Raw genomic sequence first — 23,305 nt, 5'->3', positions numbered from 1 at the left:
TTGAATGTCCTCCAAGGAGTCTGGAGAAATATTTACTTCACCTGCTACCCTCCTGCTGATCTCCCATAATCACCCCAGTGTGTATAAATAGTCCTGTCTGCCTCCTTGTCCTAGTCATACTGTTTCTATATTGTTGAAATCTAGTACACATTGTCATGCCTCTCTCAGTAAGGTTGTAATGATCATTGCAAATCTACCCGCATCCTCCCAAATAGCAAACACTAGCTTAATGTTGTGCATATGGTAAACATAGAAAAACACAACAAATATCAGCATGTTAGTATTGCTCTTGTGAACGTGTGTGAGTAGTCTGTTCCCCCAAACTAATAAAAATGCTCAGAGTGCCCCTTTAAAATTAAAAAATGCACGCGAAGCTCTCAATTTACCGGTCGATCTACGTCCCTACCCTCACCTATGGCCACGAGCTGTGGGTAGTGACCGAAAGAACGAGATCGCGGATACAAGCGGCAGAAATGAGCTTCCTCCGAAGGGTGGCTGGCCTCTCCCTTAGAGATAGGGTGAGAAGTTCGGCCATCCGGGAGGGGCTCAGAGTAGAGCAGCTGCTGCTCCACATCGAAAGGAGCCAGCTGAGGTGGTTCGGGCATCTGACAAGGATGCCTCCTGGGCGCCTCCTGGGTGAGGTGTTCAGGGCATGTCCCACCGGGAGGAGGCCCCGGGGCAGACCCAGGACACGCTGGAGAGATTATATCTCTCGGCTGGCCTGGGAACGCCTTGGTGTTCCCCTGGATAAGCTGGAGGAGGTGGCTGGGGAGAGGGAGGTCTGGGCCTCTCTGCTTAGGCTGCTGCCCCCGCGACCCGGCCTCGGATAAAGCGGATGAAGATGGATGGACGCTGAGATACCAGGTATCACATTAAAGCTACATTTAAACCACAAAGCTTTAATCTGCCAAGCCCAACATTGTAATTAAAGCATTTTAATGAGGGGTCCAGACACTTGGCATAACTGAATGTGTCCATCTTTTTGTTGACCGACTTTCATGAAGTTCATGTTGGTAGTTTTTGCATTGCGATGAGTACAAACAGAATAACAATTTTAAACGAAGGGAATCCTTTTGTGGTATTATGAGGGATTACATAACATCGCAATTAATATTTCATCTACTTATTTCTGAAAACATATCTGTCTGATATGTTTGTAAACTTTTATCCTTATCTTTCCTTTGTTTTCAGCATTTGCTCTTTTCTGGCTTCTCTCAACCACCCTTCCTGCAGAGTTTTTCAGAGAACCTCAGCTGTTATTTTAAGAAAATACCACCCAAATCTGTCCTTGAGGGAAAGGCATGACCTCACATTCATCCCCTGAGAGGGAAATTACCATGAACTGTCTGTCCTTCCTATTAGACCTTCTTCAGTCTACAAGGATTCCAATGTAATTGGGCCTCCCAGCGGATGTTAATATATCACCAGTGAATCTCCAGCCTGACCTTTGACTCTGAGATATTGCAGACAAGCCAAGCAGCAGGGAGAGAGCAGAAACACACTCTGAGCAGGTGAGGTGGATCAAAGGTTTTAGTCTTCTGCTTTTAGATTCAAAAAATCTACAATACTACCAGAAGTACTAGAGGGATTGTTTTACAAAATACCTTTGGTTTTCAAATTCTGTTTTGCAGCCAGCAATTGTGACGGGCTCACTGTTTTCACGGGATCCTCTGTCCTGCTTGCGTTGATTTTCTAAGCAGACGTCATCGTGATGGAGACACAGCAAACGGCTGGAAGTTTTCCTGCGCTGAGCCAAACCACTGTCACAGCAAGTATAACAGGTACAAGTGTTTGGTCTCAGCTGACCGTAAGGTTCAAAGTTAATAATGTCAGTAAAGAGTGCTCCCTCCAGAATGACGCAAAGCTGCATGAAAGGCTAACAATGCAAAGCGTGGATGTGCTTAGACTGTAAGCAAAGGCATATTTTACTGCTGTTCAGTTGCAGTGTGTGCTAAACGCCTCTGACTGAGTCTGGCTCTGGATCTATTTTCATCCAGGCTCTTCAAACTGTTTCCTCTAATCGCTGCACATTTGAAGCAGATACATAAAGCCTCAGAGACTAACTCAGTTCTCAGAAGTTATCTTCAGCTTTCACATCAGCTGCCCAGGTGAACTCCCTTCTGCTTGCTTATTTTTCCACTGGCATTGCATGTTGTGGCACACAGAGCTCATTTCCAGCTGGGCTATTTTGGGCTCAGCTGCCAAGATTCTGATCTTTATGGGATTTTAAAACTAAGCACCAGGAATAAACCTTTAAGTAAAATGAAAATCTTATGAGCTTTTAAAAACAGACTAGCAGTTCTGCCAAAGAGCCACTATTTACTTTAAGTTAGTGGGTCTAAATTGCACTTTCCATGCATAATATAAACAGCGCTGACAATATCACAGTATGTTTGGCTGTTAGTCCTAGCACAGTGAGTTTGTTGAGATTTGATGGGAACTGAAAGCTTTTGCAGGTAACGCTTTGTTTTGTTCTTCTGTTATGTCCTGTTCCAGCTGTGGGAGAAAAATATGAGCTTACACGGTGGCTGTAAATCATGTGGCACATTTCCAGCTGCAAGAAGCTTTCATGTGAAGCGGATAAATGTCTGTTTATGAGGTGTAAATTTCAACAGTTTAGGCGTTTCCATTTGCAAAGCAGCTGTGTGGTCAGCAAAATGACGGACCGTCAGAGGAACTTTAATCTCCGACAGTAGATATTACATAATCCTTTTTAGAGACGTCTTTGACACATTAACTGCCATCAAGAGCAATCATGATTTTATGAGAATATGATCACTTTAGACTGTAGCTCTCAAATAAAACCCACAGCCACTTTATAAGGTACACCTCTTTAACTGTTCATTAACACATATCTATTCAGCCAATCACATGGCAGCAGCTCGGTGCATTTTGGCAAGTAGACATGATCAAAATGAACTGCTGAGACTCAAACCGAGCATTAGAATCAAGCAGAAAGGTGACCTATGCGACTTTGAATGTTGGCGCCAGATAGTCTGAATAATTCAGAAACTGCGTATCTACTGGGATTTTTCCCATATGGCTTTCTCTGGAAAGGAGAAAATATCCATAGAGCGGCAGTTCTGAGCAAAAGGGTCTTGCTGATGACAGAGGTCAGAGGAGACTGGTCAGATGCAAAGGGAGCCAAAAGCAGACTCCAAAGGCAGGCGGGAATAAAACACAAAGCACTTGAATGATGGCTAGTTTGCGATCCAAAATTAAAATCTGTGAAAGAAAAACAAATGTAATCCAATTTACTGCCAATAAATGGGAGAAGACAACAGAGACTCAAAGACAAAAAGCAAAAGGAAGGCAGCGCAATAAATACACAAAGGGTTCATTTGAGGAAATAGAAACGGGGGAAATGAGACAGCTGAAACCGACATGAATAATGACACAAAGGACGTGAAACTAAACGCAAGGACACAGGAGACAAATGCATACACACAATAACTTTACACTAAAGGAAACACAAGAAACTCTTTTTTTTTTAACTAAGAGCATGAAAATAACTAACAAATCTTCTAAATAATCACAACATTGGGAAAAAACTCAAATAAAGAAAGCTTGTTACATAGTTGCATACAGTAGCTTGTTACAACCAAGCTACTGTACGCAGAAGAGCTCTGAACTTACAGTAGCAGACCACACCTTGGAGCCAAGAGCAGGAAACTGAACCACAGTTCACACAGGTTCACCAAAAACAGACAACACAAGACTGGAAAAGCATTGCCTGGTTTGATGAGTGTCAGTTTCTGTTGTTCACATGATAGGGTCAACATTTTGCATAAACAACATGAAAACATGGGGCAAACCTGCCTTATATCAACAGTTCAGGCTGCTGAACAGCTCATTGATGTGATGGTGTGGGGGGGTATTTTCTTGGCACACTTTGGGCCCCTTATTACCAACTGAGCATCGTTAAACAGCCACAGCTTACCTGAGTATTGCTGCTGACCATGTCCATCCCTTTATAACTACAGGGTACAAAGATGGATTTATGATCTTAGACTGGTTTCTTGAACACGACAATGAGTTCTTGGTACTCAAATGGGCTCCACAGTCAGCACAACATTGCTACAACTGACCTAAAGCAGCTCTGCATCTTTTGTAGTTAATATTTTCTAGACAAAGTGCTTTACAGTTTCAAATAAAACACAAGGCACAGAAAATCACAAGTTTTAAAGCCGTGTGAGTTGCAGCTGATCTGGAACAAAAGCAATTTCTGAATAAATTTGCAATTAAGATTTTCGAGAAATGCAGTCTCAGTGATTCTGACTTTAATCAGAAGAAAACTATGTCTTAAATTAAAGTATCTGCCAAGTTGCGAAATATTCCAAGACTTTCACTCATTCGAAGCATGATTCAAAGCTCTTGGGAAAAGATTCCGGTCTACGTTATCAAACACTGCTTAAGTCAGAAGCAGCTAAGAGCAGAAGAGCAAGTGTGATTAAAAAGATGTCGGACCCTGAATTGAATATTGGATTTCATGGGCTGTAAAGTCCAAAGCATTCACAGATGTCTGTTATCTGAGCCAACAGAAGCAACATATTTCTAAGTTCTGATCTTATCCAGTTCTCTTTTTTTTAACGATGCTATGACTGCTCAGCACTGGTATTTTCCTACGGTGTAAGTCAAAGTACGACAGCCTGTGTTAGCTGGGAAATTGTTACCAAGCACCCCGATGAAGGCCACAAGTTGAAACGGGCTGGTCAAGCAGCAAAGTTTATACCACGAGTGTTGCAGGAGCTTCGACTTCTTTAGAGGACCAAAACTACCAAATTCTCACAAGAAAACTATAAATCAGAACTGATGAGTTCATGAAGTGTGACACAGATTGGTAGTTCAACTTTTATTTGCCAGTGTAGCTATAACATCTAAATGTCATCCACTGTAGCCGTTTATAGCTGGAATGTGTGTCTTCAAATGAACACATAGAAATAAAAAATTAATATAGAAGACTTGCACACAAGCTGGTGAAGTGAAAGCTCCTTATTGATTTGATATGTAAAGAAACCCAACGCACCTTTCCTAGAGGCCTGAGCATGTCAGTGCAGGGGTTGATCTGACCGTGTCAGCAGAAATAGTCCATTGACAACAACAGAGAGGTGAGGCATTTCTATACCAACGGCAGTGAAAGCTACCTGGACAATTCTGCTAACACGCTTCCTGTTTAGTTGTGATGCACTTTGTGATCTTTGTCTCAAAAGGTCATATAGAAATAAAATTTTACTTATTTATATTGCTTAATTTATGTCACCCATAGGGCATGAGTGGAGACTGAGTGGAGAGTCAGTCATGTGCTATGGGCTTCACGGTCACCAAATGTCAGCCCAGCTAGACACTGGGCAGGTTTCTGGGCTGATCTTTTGAGAAAAATATCCTGCAGTCCAGCATCAAATCAAGCCATCAGATAGCTGCGGCTCCCTAAGCCTGGTTCTGCCAGAGGTTAAAAGGGAGTTTTTCCTTCCCACTGTCGCCAAGGGCTTGTTAGAAGGGTCATCAACTGCTTTGGGTTTTCTCTGTATTATTGTCGATTGTTTACTTTAACATATAAAACACATTGAGGCAACTGTTGTTGTGATTTGGAACTATAGAAATAAAACTGAAATGAGCTGAATTGTGTTGATTTCCCTTTAATTTGTTGCCAGTCTGTAGCTTTGTGTCGGTCTGTTTGTGTTCACCTTCGAACTAAACAGTGACTAAAATCCCGTAAAACTGTTACGTGACGCAAATGAAGCCGTTTAGGAGTCGACCTTTGCTACAGTCACACTTTTGCATTATTGCTAAATTACCTGTTTCATGTCAGGAAATGGATTGAAACACTGACTCGGCATCAGTTAGATGCTTGCTCTGCAGTTTGCTTACACACAAGGAACGCCCTGTGTACACATACTCATAGTTTTAGATACATACACACAAATATTTACTCATATAAACCACAAATACTGCAATCTTTGTAAACACATGATTTGAAGGCGTGCGGACATCAAATACACAAATACACATAGGTTTTAGTGAAATTGTGACACACAAACTGTCATGAATCGCTGTGTGGCAGGCAAGCAGGAGTGGTGGACCCAAAATGCAGAACTCAGACACGGAAGTGAAACTTAAGGAGCAGCTTTATTGCTGGGAAAAACCTCGTACAACTAAACTCACCAAAAGAAAACCAAAAGTCAGAACAGCGGAACCAAGGACTGAAACACTGGAAAGAAACACTAAACTGGAGCAGGAGACCAAACACTAGGAACATAGAAGCAGAACACACAGCTAGTTGAGGGTACGACGCAACACTGACACAGAGAAACACAGGGCTTAAATACACAGACGGCAGAATCAAGGGATGAGAGACAGGAGGGGAACACACCTGGGAGAAATCACAGCTGACGAGACAGGGGAAACGTAAACTGAGCACACTCACATATGACACAAACCTTCACAATAAAACAGGAAACTCAGACACATGGAACCAGACAAGACATTGACCTAACCAGACAGATTCACAAACAGATGGGGTGACACCATAGACAGAGACAGACTCAAAGGCAGACCAAATATAACACACAGAACTCAAACAATAATAATCATCATCATCATAAACTAGAAAATGATAACTAAAAGCGCTGGGTCACCGACCCAGGACCATGACACAAACATTATCCTAAATCCGTTAATTAACCAAAATATACACATGTAAGAATTTCTGTGCTCTCACACAAATTCATCCTCATAATAATTTGACCCTTTATGTCCTCTCTTCGTGGTTCCCAGGGGCTACCATGGTATCCATGGATACTATGTCTCGCTTCCACGGGGAAGGAGTTCGCTACAAAGCCAAGCTGATTGGCATGGACCCAGTACCCGACGCCCTCGGAGAAAAGATGTGCAGAGACTCCATGATGAAACTAAAGGTAGTCCACCGCCAAAGTAAACTGACTTCTGTCTGCTCTTGATTAAACTGGTTGATTTCCTGTAAGATCAATCTTCATTTTTTCACTTTATCAGAGAAAAAAATCAAAGATAAACACCAGACGTTTAATATTTCATGACTGCTGAGATTAATGTTATCATTTGGAGGTACTTGTATTTCACAGACCAATATTTTTTTAAGCATCACAGCAAAAGTATTTAAAAGCTACGTCAAGATCTGGGAGGATATATTTTTTCTGTCCTTCTGTCCATTTCGGTCAGCGCTCAGATGTCTCAATATCTAATGGAGGATTTGCATGAAAGTTATCACAGACATTTTTGGTTCCAAGATAAAAATGAAAAATAAGAAAGTCCTTGTTGTCTTGTGGTGACCCTTCCATCTAAAAAGAAAGGAATAAATCTTTAAAGTAAGTTAGGTGACAAGCAACAGAAAAGAAAATCATGTGCTATACTGTACTTAAAGATCCCAATCTTAAGTATTCAGATTCAGTGGTGTTGACAGTTAGAACTTACTTTCTGTCTTCTGTTTTAGTTTTTTAACCATAGACTGTATATAAAAGAAGGCCAAAGCCACTACACCGTTTGGTTTACTGACTCCGTTTTTGACTTGAGCTCTGCAGGTCATTATAAAGATCTGCCTTGCTTTTAAAGTGAAAACAAAACATCACATGTGTTAAGGTTAATTTACACCTCAGAGCCCTACTCTAAAAAACTGTCACAGCGAAAGAAAAGACACTAAACTGGCAGTTCAATTACAACTCAAACATTACATTACATTACATATAACATTACAGCTAACAAAGGCAGCTAGCCAACAAAGAAGAGCCACTCAGTGCTTCAGAGACAGAGAGTGAAAGTGGACAGTGTATCCATTTTTTTGTTTATTAATATAAAACCCATCTGTGAAGCCGGGGGCAGTACAGAAAGGACTCCCTTAGACTGCTTTTTAGTTTCAGTTTCCTTGTTTTCCACTGAGATATCAGTGTTATTAGTTAGCTAAATGTAAGTCTTTTAGCAGCAACACATCTGTACTGGCATGTGACGGTGCTGCACAGGCTCTAAAAACTAACTTTAACCACTTAAATCCAGCTCCATGCAGAGTGTTAAATCTATGGTTATTTTTAGAGGAAGCCTCTGTGATGTAAGTTAACACGTATTGTTTCATGCACATTTTTTATGCACTGTCTATGATATGAGTCATACGTAGGAAAAGCTCCTGATTGCTGTTTGTTTCAGTGGAAGAGCATGCATCAGTGAGTTCAGATCTTAAAGTTTTTCTTTGTGTTTGAGTTTATTTGCTAACTACAAGGTTTTAAATACTCACAGACTGCAGACTGAAAACTGTCAGAAACAGACTCGATGTGTAGTTTTTGGACCTTTGTAGACCTTTCTGATGGCATTTGAATTTGACAAAGCATTATTATTAAATATTTTTTAAAAAGAAACTCTTCCTTAACACAGTTTTAACTCTATGTTTGATGAATGAGCAGTGTCTTTGTTTTTTCAGAAAGAAAATGAGTTGTGGGAACATTCCTGCTGTGGAAAAATGGCTTGTAATGCCTCTGACATCCTGTTGACTCCTGACGTGTTCTTCTAATCTCAAAGGACTTTGCATGATGCAGTGAGAGTTTGTTTGGAGAAGCGCGCCACAGCTTTTGTAAAAAGTCAAAAAAAGGGGGGAAACAATAATAAACGATAAACAGACACGGTCCACGGGGAACGGACAGAGCGAGGTCACAATCACTCAAAATTGTAATCACACTTGTGCGATCTGTCAAGACCGTCAGTGTCAGCATGCATCTAATGTAGTGTGAATAACTTTAAACTGCAATCAGCGATCACACACACACTGCTTTGAATATAAATGTTTATACCATACACAATACATTACAACACAGTTAGAAGAAACACACTACAGCACTGGTGTGAGTCACCGATCGCAGTCACAGGAAGGACATCATAGTAACGAGTATAAAAATACAGACGGCAGGAGCCAAACCACAAATCACTCAGCAAATAGAATCAAAGAGTGAACTTTGTGCAGGTAACTGTGGAGTAGCTCAGGATGTGTTTGACACAGATCTGACTGCTGTGAAGGCCAATTCAGGGTCTCTGGGTGATTGTTTGATAGCAACTGCAGAATCGCAGCTTTGCATATGAATAATGTAAGCTGTGTACAGTACTGTGCAAAGGTCTCGAGCCATGCCTGATGTTTGTCAAGACCAGTTTTAAAAAACCGCGAGAACATCTGGCTGCTTGGAAGTGTGACTCAAGACTTTTGCACGGTATACTTGTTGCATGTTTTGAGACCTATATATTTTATACAATTTAAATATAATAATTTATCAATAAAATGTGTATAATGCTGAGAAGAGGACACCTTTATGAAATATAATATAAAAAGCAACCTGCGAAAACCACCCAAACCACACACTTAGCAATAGCAAAGACAGCTTTCAGTAGGAAAAAGTGCTTAGAAAACCTACCCAGATCGATTGGGACTGAAACAGATCCACTGCCAATGTTTTTGTGGCTGTAAATCATGGATTAAAACAATTTCACAAAGTAAACCATCAAAGAAAGCACTTGCTTTTTTGTTAGCAGCAATGATCTGTACATCCTGGTTTGTAAGAGGTCCTTTCAGCAGACCACTTCTGGCTGCAGATACAATGTTCCCTCCGGCTGTCCCGGCATGCTTACTGGTGGTGTTACATCAATCGTAGACACAATGACTGTGAAATATGTCAGAACTGCTCTGTCGGTTAATTCGTTTAGCTTTACTCCTTAATGTGAGATTCATCTCGCTTTTTATGTGTGCTCTGACTTATCTCATTGGAATATATGTCTGTCATTTCATGTTTACTTCTTATTCAGCTCACCTGTGCTGTGCTGTTGTGTGAATGTGTGTGTGCTAAAGGGCTTTGAGGTAGCAGGAAGGAAACAGGGAATCCACAAGAGGAGAATTTGGTTGAAAATTTCCTCCAGTGGCTTGAAAATTCTGGATGAAAGGACCGGGGTGAGTCAAGCAAGGGATTTCCCAACATGTGTTGTGTTGTCCTCAAATTGTAGCGCCCCCTTTAGGTTGATAGTTAGTCTTAAAATGACTGTGATTCTTCAGTGGACAGTTCATGCTTGGATTGCATAATAAAAGTATTTTATTACACTGCAGTTTATTTTCCAAAACTGGAAAATCTTAAGAGGTGGAGATGATATTTACACAAGTGCTGAGGATCAGTATCATAAAGCTGTTCTTATTTTGGTGGTTAGAGTTTCTTGTATAATAAATAAAAGATAAATCCTCATTTCAGGCTGTTCTTCACGACCATGAGAGGAGCAGGATCAGCTCTTTGACCAAAGATGAGTCTGACCCCAGAGCTCTGGCTTACATCTACCAGCATCAAGACAACTACATCCTCTTCTACATCAAGATGGCTAACCTGGTAACGAAACACAGTACTAAAGCAGAAACAGGTGGTGTTATTAAATACTGCTAATATTAATGCTAATACTGCTAATACTGCCACATAACATATAAACATTTAATAGATTATTATATAAAAATGATTTAATAAGTCATTTATTAGCAAAAATGTTTACTATAACTCCTCCAGTGGGCACATATAGCAAGTATAGTTGTTTAAGCACATAAAAAAATACTGAGCCACCGCAATGCAATTTAATGCTGACATGATTTATCAGCATTATTTAACTTCATTTAACCATCAAACCATCCATTCTCTTCAGCTTATCAGGGTCACAGGGGGGCTGGACCCTATCGCAGCTGTGAGAGGTGGGGTACAGAATGGACCAGTAACCTTCTGATATATTAAAAAAATTAGATGAAATTCAAATGAATTCAATTTTATTTATACAGCGCCAAATCACAACAACAGTCGCCTCAAGGTGCTTTATATTGTAAGGTAGACCCTACAATAATACATACAGAGAAAAACCCAAGAATCATATGACTCCTATGAGCAAGCGCTTTGGCGACAGTGGGAAGGAAAAATTGCCTTTAAACAGGAAGAAACCTCCAGCAGAGCCAGGCTCAATGAAAATATACATTTTCATGCAGGAGGCATTTTTTTGCAATTTACTGCTCACAGTAGCAGTGCATGTTTGACAGATTCAGTCTGGACGGAGGAGAGAAACCTCAATTTCTGTGCAGTGTATTTATCTGTGTAGCATTAAAGTTCATTCTAAATAAATACAGTTAGCTTGCTCGAGCAGCATTCTAAACAGCTGGTCCGAAACTGTTTTTATCATTTACGGAATATTTCAAAATTCAGACTAATGGTGTCAAAGCCTGAACTTGAGATGATTATTCATGCTTTTATTTCCTCCTGTTTAGACTACTATAGTTGTGTCTTTTTACTTGTTTTGTTTTTTTCTTTTTTCTTTTTTAGCTTCTCTTTTCTTTTCTCTTTTTTTTTTCGCAATGGGGCATCACACGCTGAGAGGCGTTTTTTCCATGACATGCAAACAAATAGGGTTTGTTTTGGTAAGCCCTCTGAGACTACTGTTCTGCTGTCTGCAGTCAGTCAAAGTCTTTATTGTGTGCAGCAATTTAACCACTAGTTGTGTTTATGTTAATGTTGGGTATTGTATGAAAACATGTCAGTTGATGATGAAATGCTTTAATTTAAGGGAGTTCATTTTGGGGGGATTCAAATTTAAAAGACAAAATGTTAAGAAGCACTAAAGAAATTGTCATGCATATCTACTTGTGATTTCTTCAGTACAGAGAAACCTTTGTGTTCACATGTTGTGGTGCTCAAGGGCAGGGAAAAGAGATAATTTACTGATACATATACATATGTAATACTGTGAAAAACTCTTGAGCCACCCTTGATTTCTTCATATTTTGTTGAAGAAATCAAGGGTGGTTTGGGGCAATAGCTCCTCAGGCTGTAGAAAAGTCTTTTAAAGATTTTCTTTGGACATTGGCTGCTTTTCCACTTATTTGCAGTCCAGCCTGTGTGCCTGAACAATGTCAGATGATTTATTCTGTTTGTTTGTTTGATCATAAGTTATAGAACTTATGTCTACACACAGCAAACAATATAGAAAGTACCGATTTTAATTTTTTTTTTTTTTTTTTTTTTTTTGCCTGTCCTGTTTGGCTCTTTTGCCATCAGAATTATTGTCTAAAGGCAAAGAAAGATGCCCAACGGATTTACTTTACCAAATTGACCATCCCAGCCTTGCCGTAATGGTCCATTTGATTCACCTTTTATTGTTTCTTTTATTTTCACTTACTGAATACGGGACAGACTTGACTGGGGGAAAGAAGGGGAGAAAGAAAGAGGGAAAGAGAAACAGCTGAGAAGAGGGACGGGGGAGAAGGGCAAAAGACAAAAACCAACAGAATGGGCAGAGAAGAAAAAAATGCATATATCAATCACCTGGATCACTTGCTGAGAAAGAAAAAAGAAAACAAGCAGAAGAGAACAAGAGCAACAGAACAAACAACATCACAATGATATATGGGAATATGACAGCAAATACCAAATATTAAACATCATTGTGCAGCACATAAGATCAACAGAACACAGTGTGCTTTGAGGTAGGAGCCAAAAAGGGTGTAGTTTGTGGGTGTGATCACCCGTGTGTACACCTGTGAGCATGGACGCGCTTGTTTTTTGTTTTTTAAAAGGTTCCTTCTTGTAATAATCTGCTAGAGGGTGTGGGGGGTCCACAGCCCCGTCCTCCAGGGCATGAAGCAGGTATGGAGGAGATCAAAACTCCAGACATCCAGAGGCCCCCAGAACACAAGAGACCAAGGAAGACCAACAGAGGGGCAGCCGCGCCACTGTCCCAGAAAGAGCTGAGGAGAGTCCCAGATGAGGGCTCACCCAGCAGCTGCGGAGCAGAAGCCAGGGGGAGTTGCAGTGACGCGCCCGTGAGCTCCGCCGGCAGCCAGCCGCGCCTGAGTGACCGAGCCCCAGGCCGAGAGGCCGGGGGCACCCCACCTCCGAAGTGGCCCGAGCGAGCCCCAGGCTCCAGGCCCCGATAAGCGGCCGCCAAGGAGTGAGCCGGTGTGTACCTGGACGCCCATCCCCGGACACAGAGAACCACCAACGCACCGATGTCTGAGGGGGTCCGCCACTGGCAGGGGAAGTGGTGGTAGGGGGAGATAGGCCTCCAAACCTTGGAGGGCCTGAGATGTCCCCAGAGAGGTGGCGCCTGACACCCAACCTGACATATAGACACAGACATACAGGCACACACAGATACAAACATCCATTCCCACCCTCATGCTCTCATATGCACTTACTCCACACTCAACCAACGTGGAGACAGACATAAAGAGACGCTGTACACACGATCACACTCCCCAAGCGTACTCTACAAACCGGGTCTAGGTACCCTTGCCCCTGGAGGGGGGAACTGCACCCAGACCCAGGTGGTGTTACCCTTTTCCCTGCGGTGGGGGGAGGCAGACCGCCCCGACTCCGCAGCAGCAGGAAGGCCCCACACTCCAGACCGCAGTCGGACGGCCAACTCCTCCTCCTAGCCCCCCCGCTCCAGCAGGTCGCAGAGAATGGGGGTGAGAGAAGACTCCAAACCTCCCTCCACCCGCTCATTGTAGTGTTGATGCATTTGTGTTCTAAGGTGCAATTAAAACCCAGGAGGGCTTGGAGCTACCTGCCAAGGAGCAGCAGGTAAGCGCATGGTCCCTCCTGATAGCCCTCAATGTCTACGTGTATTTAAAATTGAGAGGTGGGCAACGACGCCAGGGGTGGGGTGTACACCCTGATGGTACTTTGGATTCCGTGTATCGTGCCCACCCCCAAGATCCTATATGTATGTGTAATGAGAGTGTGAGTAATGTGAATGTCTAAGTTGTGGGATAAAATTGAGGCAGAGGCAGCCAGAAGGGGACGGGGGGGGGGGGGGGGGGGGGTAGCCTCCTCTGCACCCTGGTGACATACCCCTACTCCAAGGTCCTGCATGTGTGGGTGGTTGTGGTGGAGCGGGAAGAGGGAGGCAGCTGGAGATGGGGAGGGAAGGAAGGGAGGGGCAAGTGACCCCTCCCTGGGGCCAGCTCCCCCGCTGACCCCAGTAGGCACCCCCATACTCCGCGACCCGCCAGGGAAAGGGGGCCCAGGCCCATCCAGACCGGGCCCAGTGCAGCAGCGCCTCCCGGCCCCACAGAGCCTGGGACAGTCCACCCAACCCCACCACAGAGAAAACTGCACCCACCCCACCATCCACTCATCTTCCAGACTACATAAGACAATAAACACCCAGGCTGAGATCTTCCTCCACCTCTCCTGTATCTCCCCCTCCTGCAGAGGGAGCTCCTGAGGAGAGGAAAGCTCCTGCAAGATGTGACAATCTCCCCCACCAGTTGAAGAGCCCCCCAGGTGGCTCGATGCACCGGCGGCACCCTGCTCCAGGGCTGGGCCCCCATGCACCCACCCGCCCACAACCCCGGCAACACACCAACCAGGACCCAAGCCCTCGAGGCCCGGTCCGGGTCCCAGCCCAGAGACGGAGCGCCCCCAGAACCTCACGCCCATCCCGGACCCACCCAGGGGCAGCCAGGCTACCAGGTCAGTAACCCACGTCCGTCAGCACAGACCCTCCCCTAGCCCCGCTGCACGCAGCCGCGAGGAAACAGTCACCTGAGAGCCAACAGAGCCCCTAACCGGACATGACCGCTACCCCGGGTTGAGCCCCCCAAGGAAGATGCCTCCGGGGAACCCCCCGACGCCCTAAGCCTGTCCCTACCCCCACACCAATCACAACAGTGAAGGCGGGACCAAACTATGACCCCCCACCCCCACTAGGTGATGGAGCTGATCAAAGGAGCCCAGAGCAATTGATCTGATGTGGTGGCAGAGGCTGTATCAAGACTAATGTAATCTAATAGATAATTTCTATATTGGTTAGAATTAAGATTATTTTTATTTTTCCAGTTCATGAGGACTGTTTTCTTGGCTATGCATAGGGCAGTGAAAACCATATGGGCGATATTCTTTTCTGAAGTGACATTATCTAAGCTGCCCAACAAACACACTAAGGGGGAAGTTGGAATGTTACATTTCAGACACTTCGATAAGTCTTCACATATCTCGCGCCAAAACTTCTGAACTGGTGGACAGAACCAAAGAGCGTGGATATAATTGTCCGGTGAATTGGTTTGGCAGTGTGAGCAGTTGTTGGTAGACGTAAAGCCCATCTTGAACATCCGATGACCTGTATAGTGCACTCTATGTAATATTTTGTATTGAATTAATTGAAGACTGGGATTTCTAATTAGATGAAAGGTTTTTAAGCAAATCTGAGACCAGAAGTTTTGGTCTAAGTTAACTGATAAATCCGCTTCCCATTTTGCAATAGGAAGTGATATTGATTCATCTGTTTTAGAAAGCATTCTGTATATTTTGGATAGTAATTTGGGGGTTTTAAGAGTAAGAAATTGAACCACACTTAGTGGTGTTTGTAGTTCAACTTGACCCGGTTTAAATTTCTTTTTTACTATGGATTTAATTTGTTGATATTCTAAAAATCTTTTCTTGTTGATCCCATATTTTGTAACTAGTCCGTCAAATGAAATAAATTCTGTTCCTTCTAGTATATGTTCTAAATATTTGATTCCTTTATCACTCCAATCTGAAAAGTTTATCATATTATTGTTTTGTAATATGTCAGGGTTGTTCCAGATAGGTGTACGTTTGCATGGGATTAATGAAGACGCCGTCAATTTTAGAAACTCCCACCATGCTGTCAGAGAAGAGCTGATGTTGATGCTTTTAAAGCATTCATGTCGTTGGATGTTTGAGCTGATAAATGGTAGGTCTGAGATCTCTAGATTATTGCAAAGTGCTTGTTCTACATCTAGCCAAGGTTCATCTAAGAGGGTATGTTTTAGCCATCCTGAGATAAACTGAAGCCTGTTGGCTAAGAAGTAGTGCTGAAAGTTAGGTAGTTCTAATCCTCCTCTATCCTTGGTCTTTTGTAGTGTTTTTAAGCTTATACGTGGGGTTTTATTTTTCCAAAGGAATTTGGACATACATGAATCTAGCGATCTGAACCAATCTTGTGGCGGTTTAGTTGGGATCATTGAGAATAAATAATTTATTTTTGGTAAGACCATCATTTTTATAGCGGCAACCCTTCCCATGAGTGATATGGGTAGACATTTCCATCTAGCCAGATCATCTTCTACCTTCTTTAAAAGTGGGATATGGTTTAATTTAGTTAGATCTGCAAGCTTGGGAGAAACATTAATACCTAAATATTTTATATTTCCTGATTGCAGTGGTGTAGAAGAGGAATTATGGAAGGAGCAATTAATCGGTAGGACTGTAGATTTTGACCAGTTAATTGAGTAATCTGATATTCTTGCAAAAGAGTTTATCAATTCAATCAATTCTTTTTACTTGTTTTAACAAATCAGCCTTAAATCGTCTTCAGACTGTGCAGAATGCTGCAGCCCGTCTCTTAACAGGCACCAAGAGAAGATCTCATATTACTCCAGTTTTAGCCTCCCTTCACTGGTTGCCTGTAAGTTTTAGGTTTCATTTTAAAATTTTAGTTCTAACCTTTAGGGCCCTACATGGTCAAGCTCCCCAATATTTATCTGACCTGCTGAAACCACATTCATCTTCTCGAGCTTTAAGCTCATTAGATGAGAGACTGCTGGTGGTACCGCGCACTCGTTTTAACCCTCTTGAGGCAGGCGTTGCCGATTTGCAACAGTTAAAAACTAACAACCTGATTACCCCACAAACATATTTTATGAGGTTTTTTTACTCAGAAGTACCACTGCAGGACTTGGTTGTGCATTAGCAACAAAAAGTTTAATTTGAGCCTGAGAGGGTTAAAACTCGTGGTGATCGTGCCTTTCAGACTGTGGCACCACGGTTGTGGAATTCTCTTCCACTGTCTCTACGCTGCACGTACTCCATTGATTCTTTTAAAAAAAAAAGCTTAAGACATTTTTATTTAGAAAAGCATTTGAATAATTTCCTCCTTTGTTTTTTTATTGTTTTATTGTATTACATTGCTGTTTTATTTACTGTTACATTGTTTTATATTTCCATTTCTTGTGTTGTAAAGCACTTTGTGATTTTTATCTGTGAAAAGCGCTATATAAATACATTTTACTTACTTACTTACATTCTCCTCAAAACAGGCATGCAAAGCAAACTTTAAAAAGCCAGCTCATCGTGAACGAGAATGATTGTCACTATAGTTTGTTTTGCATGTGGCTGCATTGGCCTGTTAAGAGTTTGCACAGCAGTAAGATGTTTTATCTGTGTCTCTCAGGCACATCCAGTGTTCCTCGACATCCAGGAAGTTTGTCAGCATGTGGACCGAGAGATCTCGCAGCAGCCTGCAGAGACACCAACACAAGTCAGAAAGAAGTTTTTTTTTTGTCCCTGTGCTTTTGGTTGGTTTATTTGTTAGCTTTCACTCACCACTGTTGGTTTTTTTTTCTGTTTCAGGGCGCTTCTTTACTGGTTCTACACAAGAGCTCAGCAGCAGAGGTTCATTATTTTTAATCATCTTCACTTTTTCTAAATGAAGGTGATCCCAAATTTAAACAAAATATTTCTGTGTTTTTATACATGGACTTGCTTACTTTACAGGAACCAGCTCTTGAAGATCTGTTCAGCCCACGGCCAGATGTTTCATCACAGCAGACAAAGCAGGTATAAAACAACAATACAAGTTTTTATGTGAGATAACAGCCATATTTCACATGAAATAGCTGACAAAAGCAAGTGTCCAAAGTTGGGTTGAAATGGTAGGAGGCTAAGCAGCAGTGTCTCCCAGTTTCTGATTTTTCCCAGGGGATCCTGAAGTTGTCCCAGATTAGATATGCGATCTCTCCAGTTGATTGTGGTTTTACCCTGGGGTCTCCAAACCTCCAAAGGGAGGCTTGTCCGAACTCCTCGTCCCCTCTCTCAGGCTGAGCGCGGCCTGCCTGAGGAGGAAAGTCATTTTAGACACTTGGGTTCATGACCTTACTCTTTTAGTTATTCGTGACTATTTTTAGTTTAGTTTATATTATTTTCACAGTTAGTTTCTTTAATAAATTGTGATTTTATAGTGCTATATGTATACATCTTTCTTGTATACTTGTATATGATATTATTTGTATATTATACTTTTACAGGTGCTCAGTGTGTTTAAGTTTAACTTTTTAACTAAAGTCTAGCTTTGATCCTAATTAATAATTTTTTTCACCCCCAGTGTCACTTATTAGTTTAGTTGTAGCTCATTATAATAGCTTTGGTGCAGCATTATGGAATCTCGCAAAATAAGACGATTGTAATACAACTACACTTCTGTCTCCTCACTTTTAGGTAACATGTAGGTGAGAATTTATATTTTATTCTCTCCTTGTTTCTGCCAGCAGCCCTCATCCACCAATGAGCTGATGGAAGTGTTTTCGACCCCACTGGGGGAGCCTCTGGCACAAACTCAGATCCCAGGTATCAGTAAACATAAGGACGCGTTCCTCTTAAAAACAGCAGATTTGTAATAACAGTACACCTCATAGTGTAGCGCTATTTGAAAAACAAAAACTATTTTTCTCCTCCGTCAGAGCCTCCACAGCAACAGCAAGTGCTCTCCAGCTCGCAGATTCTCTCTATGTTCCCCACACATCCTGTAGGTGGCTCTCCATACTCATCTCCCACATACCCTCCAGCCAGCATGCCTTGGGGCCAGCAGGCGCTTCCAGGAAACCAGTGGGCGGCCCCGTGGCCCACTGCGCCTGGCAACATTTCACCATGGGCACCACCAGGTGTCACAGTAGCCCCTACATTAAGCCAGGCTCCCAGCATGGCCAACCCTGTGCCCGGTTTCATGATGGGAGGAAACGCAGCCCCTACGCCCTCTGGTGTTAACAGCTACTCCACCCCTTTAAACTCCTTAAACTCCACCCCTATAGGAACAACAGCAGCGCCACTGTCAGTGTCCTCACCCTTGGAGAACCCCTCCCTCCTTTGAAATGAGTGTAGAAATATGAATTTATTGAGTTCATGTTTTGTTTTTAGAATTTTTAGTAAAAGAAAACACCACTACACACCTACAATGAAGCTCTAAATTATAGCACCAATATTCTTATATCATTCATTTTCTTATATATTTAACTACTTCAAGGGCTGCCATGAGATGAGAGGTGGAGAGGTTTCAAGTCCTTCACAGGGGCTAACAGAGATAGACAGACAACAGTTCGTGCTCATATCCACACCTACGGCTGATTTAGAGTCACCTGTAAACCTAAACCGACTCTAGAAGCCAGAGAGCCCATAGAGAACCACACAGGCACGACCATGAGCACGCAAACGCTACTCAGAAAGCCCCCAGACTGAGCCTGAATCCTCTTGCTGTGAGCCAACAGTGTTGACTCATTCGCCAATATTGTAAACTGAAGTACAGTTATGGTACAAAGTTTACATCCACTCAGCATGGGCATGAATATCGTGGTAATTTGGAGGTTTTAATCATTTATTTGAACAAGAATTGCGTGCACAAGTTTGAATTTATTTTGGGGGTGGGTTTCAAAAATATACATACACAACCATTAATATTTGGTGAAACGTTCCTTAGCAGGTTGCACCTCAATCAGACCCTTTTGGTAGCCATCATCAAGCATTTGGCATAATTCTGACTGGACATTTAACCATTCTTCTTGGCAGAATTTATAGACTTCAGAGTTCAGTTAATTTTGTTCGTTTCCTGGCATGAATCCACCTGTTGAGTGTAGTCCACATATTTTCAATAGGGTTGAGGTCAGGGCTTTGGGAAGGTCATTTAGCTAGCCTGCTTTATCCATTAGGATCATTGTCCTGTTGGAACATCCAGTTGTGTCCAAGTTTCAAGCATCTAACTGTTGATTAGAGATTAATTTGATGAGCTCAGAGGTAGTGCTTCTCCTTCATTATTCAATCCACTTTGTGTAATGTACCAGTACCATTTGCAGCAAAACAGCCCCAGAGCATGATGCTACCACCACCATGCTTGACAGCTGGTACAGTGTCATTAGGCAAAAAAGCTCAATCTTTGTCTCATTTGACCATAAAACTTTTCTCCAGAAACTGTTTGACTTGTCCATGTGGGCAACTGCAAATTTCAGTTGAGGTTGAAGTTGCCAGTTTTGCAGCAGGAGCTTCTTTCTTGATCAATACCCTCTCAGACAGCAATACTCACTTTACTGTGGACAGTGATGCTGCTGTTCCAGACGTTTGCAGTTCATGGCAGGCTTGAGCCTTTTCCTTTCATCTGAGGGTGACAGTTTGGGTCTTCTTTAGACCTTCACAAAGGGATGATCCTGGGATCATCCCTTTGTGAAGGTCTAAAGAAGTTAGAAATGCCCCATTAAACGTCTGGAATAGCCTTCAGAAAGCCCCGACTTTAAACGTCTTGAAAAGTTATGGACTACTCTTAAAATCCAGATCTTTGAACTCTTGTAGCTCAACATGGCAACAGCAAATAAAGAAATAAATATTACAATACTATTACTAACATTAATAAAAGCTTAAACAGACTAACAGACAAACTGTACAATTTTTATTTCTAATGAATATGTAATAAAATGTTTGTGCTGAACAGTGAAATCTGTCAATAAATGCTCAGAACTTCCAACTTTATTTTTTCATACAAATCCTGTAGTCTGTAAATTTATGAGGACTTGATGTTGATCACTTACTATGTTCAGTTTTTTAAACAGGACTTTTTGAAATGGACTGTTTAACCATTTGATTTGTGAAATTTGCTGATATCAAATGAATTCCGACTTTCTGTCTTGTTGAAAGGGATTTTGGGGAAGTTTTTTCTCCTTCTAAATCAGAGTTTGAGGAAGTCTAATTTACACAATATAAAATCTTTTTAAGAAACTTGTGACTTCCTCAGATTTTGGCTATGAAAAGACGGCTGACTACATGACGTGTACAAGATGAATAAATGACATAACGTACGAGGAAACCCCGCTCTTACTTCACTAAAATTCTCGTCCTTTCATGTATTTTTCAACATCTCCTCGTCTTATCTAAATAAGGTTATTTTATTCTTTCCTGCCCTAATTAATTTGCTTTTCTTCACTTCATGCGCTCGCACATAATCAAACACAAAGAGTAGATCAACAAAAGCACACAGTGAGATTAATGCCACACTTAGTAAGGCCCGGTTGGATGTTGTTGTGCACATTATGACAAGGCTGACCTTTCAGGGCGAAATGAAACAAAGTGGTGCGCCTATTATTTTCTGCTCTTATTCTTATGTTGTGTCACTATCAGTCACCCTCTTTCCCACACTGAATTGCAGAGCATTTCCTCATTCGCAGTAAGCTCAGTGTGGTTGTGCGTGCAGCAGCACACACAGCTACATCGGCCTGGATACTGGTGTTACTACTAGACATGGAACGTTTTGACCACTAATAAACTATCACTGAAGGAAAAGATGGTAAGGCATTCTTATTTATTCTTTTTTTGAATGTACTAATGATGGACTAATTAGGAAGTCCTCCACTGAAGCTTACACAATCCTCTTCAGGCGCTGTGTGTTTAACTCTGACCATTTCCTCTTGACCACCAAGAGGTTTATGAATAACTAGACTTTTGTAGAAGGAACCTCAGCAGGTATTATTGTAACACTACAGGTCTAACCTCAGTTTCTATGTATCCTCCACTTAGAACAAATGTACTTTTATAACTGAACCATCTTTAAAACGTTCAAGTTTTGTAACACAATATCCACAAAACATGACAAGTACAGTTTGGCACAGTTTTTCTAAACAGCGTTTATTGGATCAGTTTCACAGGGGGAAAAAGGGGAAGTTGAAGAGAGGAAAAAAAGAAATGTTCATGGTCAAGCGGATGAAAGCAAGTTTTATTACAAGGCTGTTGCTGGTTAATGATTCACACTAAACTTTATGGCTACCTATTTTCTAATGTATCCGAATGTTAAGCACCCTAAGGCTTTTTGTTAGACAAAAAAAAAGAGTCATAGTCATAGGTTATGAACTCTTTTAGGAAAGGATTTTATTCTTCCATCACTTTTCTTGTTTCTTTTTTACTCATCAGCAGGGAGTATTAACCCTGGCCACTCTGATTTTACACATTAGTATAATTCTCGGGCTTCATGGGTGACTGAAAAGCTGAACTGGGGATAAAATAAATCAAGACATTTTACTTGTGAATGGTGTGGCCTTTAAACTGGACGTCATTGCAGACAATTGGTAATTATTTAAAAAAAAAACAAAAAAAAAAACTTGGTTTTACCCTGACCATAAGAATGAAATTTGCAGTAGCATATGTATTTTTAACTGTCTTGTTTGTTACAGTAGAGTTACAGTAGTACTGTTTTCTCATTAGGACCTGAGTGCAGCACACCTGCACAAGCAGTCTGTGGTTTTTAAAATAATCTAGTTAACTGTGTCAGCCTGTGTTTGCTCTGCAGCAGGCGCGCGCTGACTGAAAGTGTGCGAGCATGTGAGTGTTTCTTTTTTTTTTTTGTGGTTTGGAGGGAAAGTTTTTTGTCTGCTTCCTTTGTTCCCTGTAACAAAGGCGATGCTGCCGCCCCGAACTGCGAACGGAGCTTGCAGCTTATTGGTGCAGGAGTGACAGCAGCATGCGTTTCTATGGTAACCGGGTGCAGGATGCTAGCTGAGGTATGGAGGTGTGTGGTTGCGAGCACTTCCTGCTCTTCAGCTACTTTTTGACTTTGCACAGCTCACAGCCTGAACGAGTGACACTGAGTGATGGTGTGATTCGTTTATTGTTTTTATTTTGTCAACAGCTGAGATATTCATTCCTCATGTTTCACAGCTTCCGTTTCGATTGTATCTCCCTTACGGTTCTTTTGATGCTGTGAGCATTTTGAAAGGCCGGGTTACTGGGAAATAAGATTTAAATCTCAATGTGACTTTTCACCTGAATAAATAAAGGATGATAATAATAATAATGATCTCTAAAATGTTTCTCTCTCTATTTCCGCTTCTACCATCCAGCACTACGCAACCTCTCTTGATTTACTTCATAAGGATTCATTTAAAAACCCCAATGTCTACAAAATATTTTAAATATAAGCTTCACAGAGATGCTAATTATTATCCATTGTTTCATCCATATGAAACATTTTTTAAGAATAACATGACTAAACATAAAATGCATAAAATGCATAAAAATCTTGAGGTTATAGGGGAAAAATAATATATTTATTTTAATTTTCTCATCTGTTTACTTGGAAATATTAATTAAATAATTAATATTAGTTTGCAGTTCTGTCCATTTTCATTTTCAGCCATTTGGAAATATTCAAATGCAGTGGATGTCTAGTTAAAACTGCCAGTATGATAGCAACCAGCTAGCAGCAGTGCGTTGTGGTTCACAGAGCGATCAGACGGGAA

The 23,305-nt window shown here is 41.7% G+C and overlaps 1 protein-coding gene across 1 annotated transcript; it reads left to right on the top strand.

The window, feature by feature from the left end:
• Positions 1–1,711: 1,711 nt before the first annotated feature.
• LOC146617905 (uncharacterized) lies at positions 1,712–18,906 on the top strand. Its single transcript, XM_085373371.1, has 9 exons — positions 1,712–1,781; positions 6,775–6,914; positions 9,851–9,949; positions 10,242–10,373; positions 17,215–17,301; positions 17,394–17,435; positions 17,538–17,600; positions 18,308–18,386; positions 18,500–18,906. Exons 1-9 carry the CDS (start codon positions 1,712–1,714, stop codon positions 18,904–18,906), a joined length of 1,119 nt encoding a protein of 372 aa, XP_085229497.1.
• The last annotated feature ends 4,399 nt before the right edge of the window (positions 18,907–23,305 follow it).

The sequence above is a fragment of the Diplotaxodon limnothrissa genome, linkage group LG15 (assembly GCF_057381915.1).
Source record: "Diplotaxodon limnothrissa isolate DT_005_m linkage group LG15, D_limnothrissa_male_GT1.1, whole genome shotgun sequence".
NCBI lineage: Eukaryota > Metazoa > Chordata > Actinopteri > Cichliformes > Cichlidae > Diplotaxodon > Diplotaxodon limnothrissa.
The sequence above is the reverse complement of the archived record's forward strand: the minus strand, read 5'-3'. Positions and strand labels throughout refer to the sequence as shown.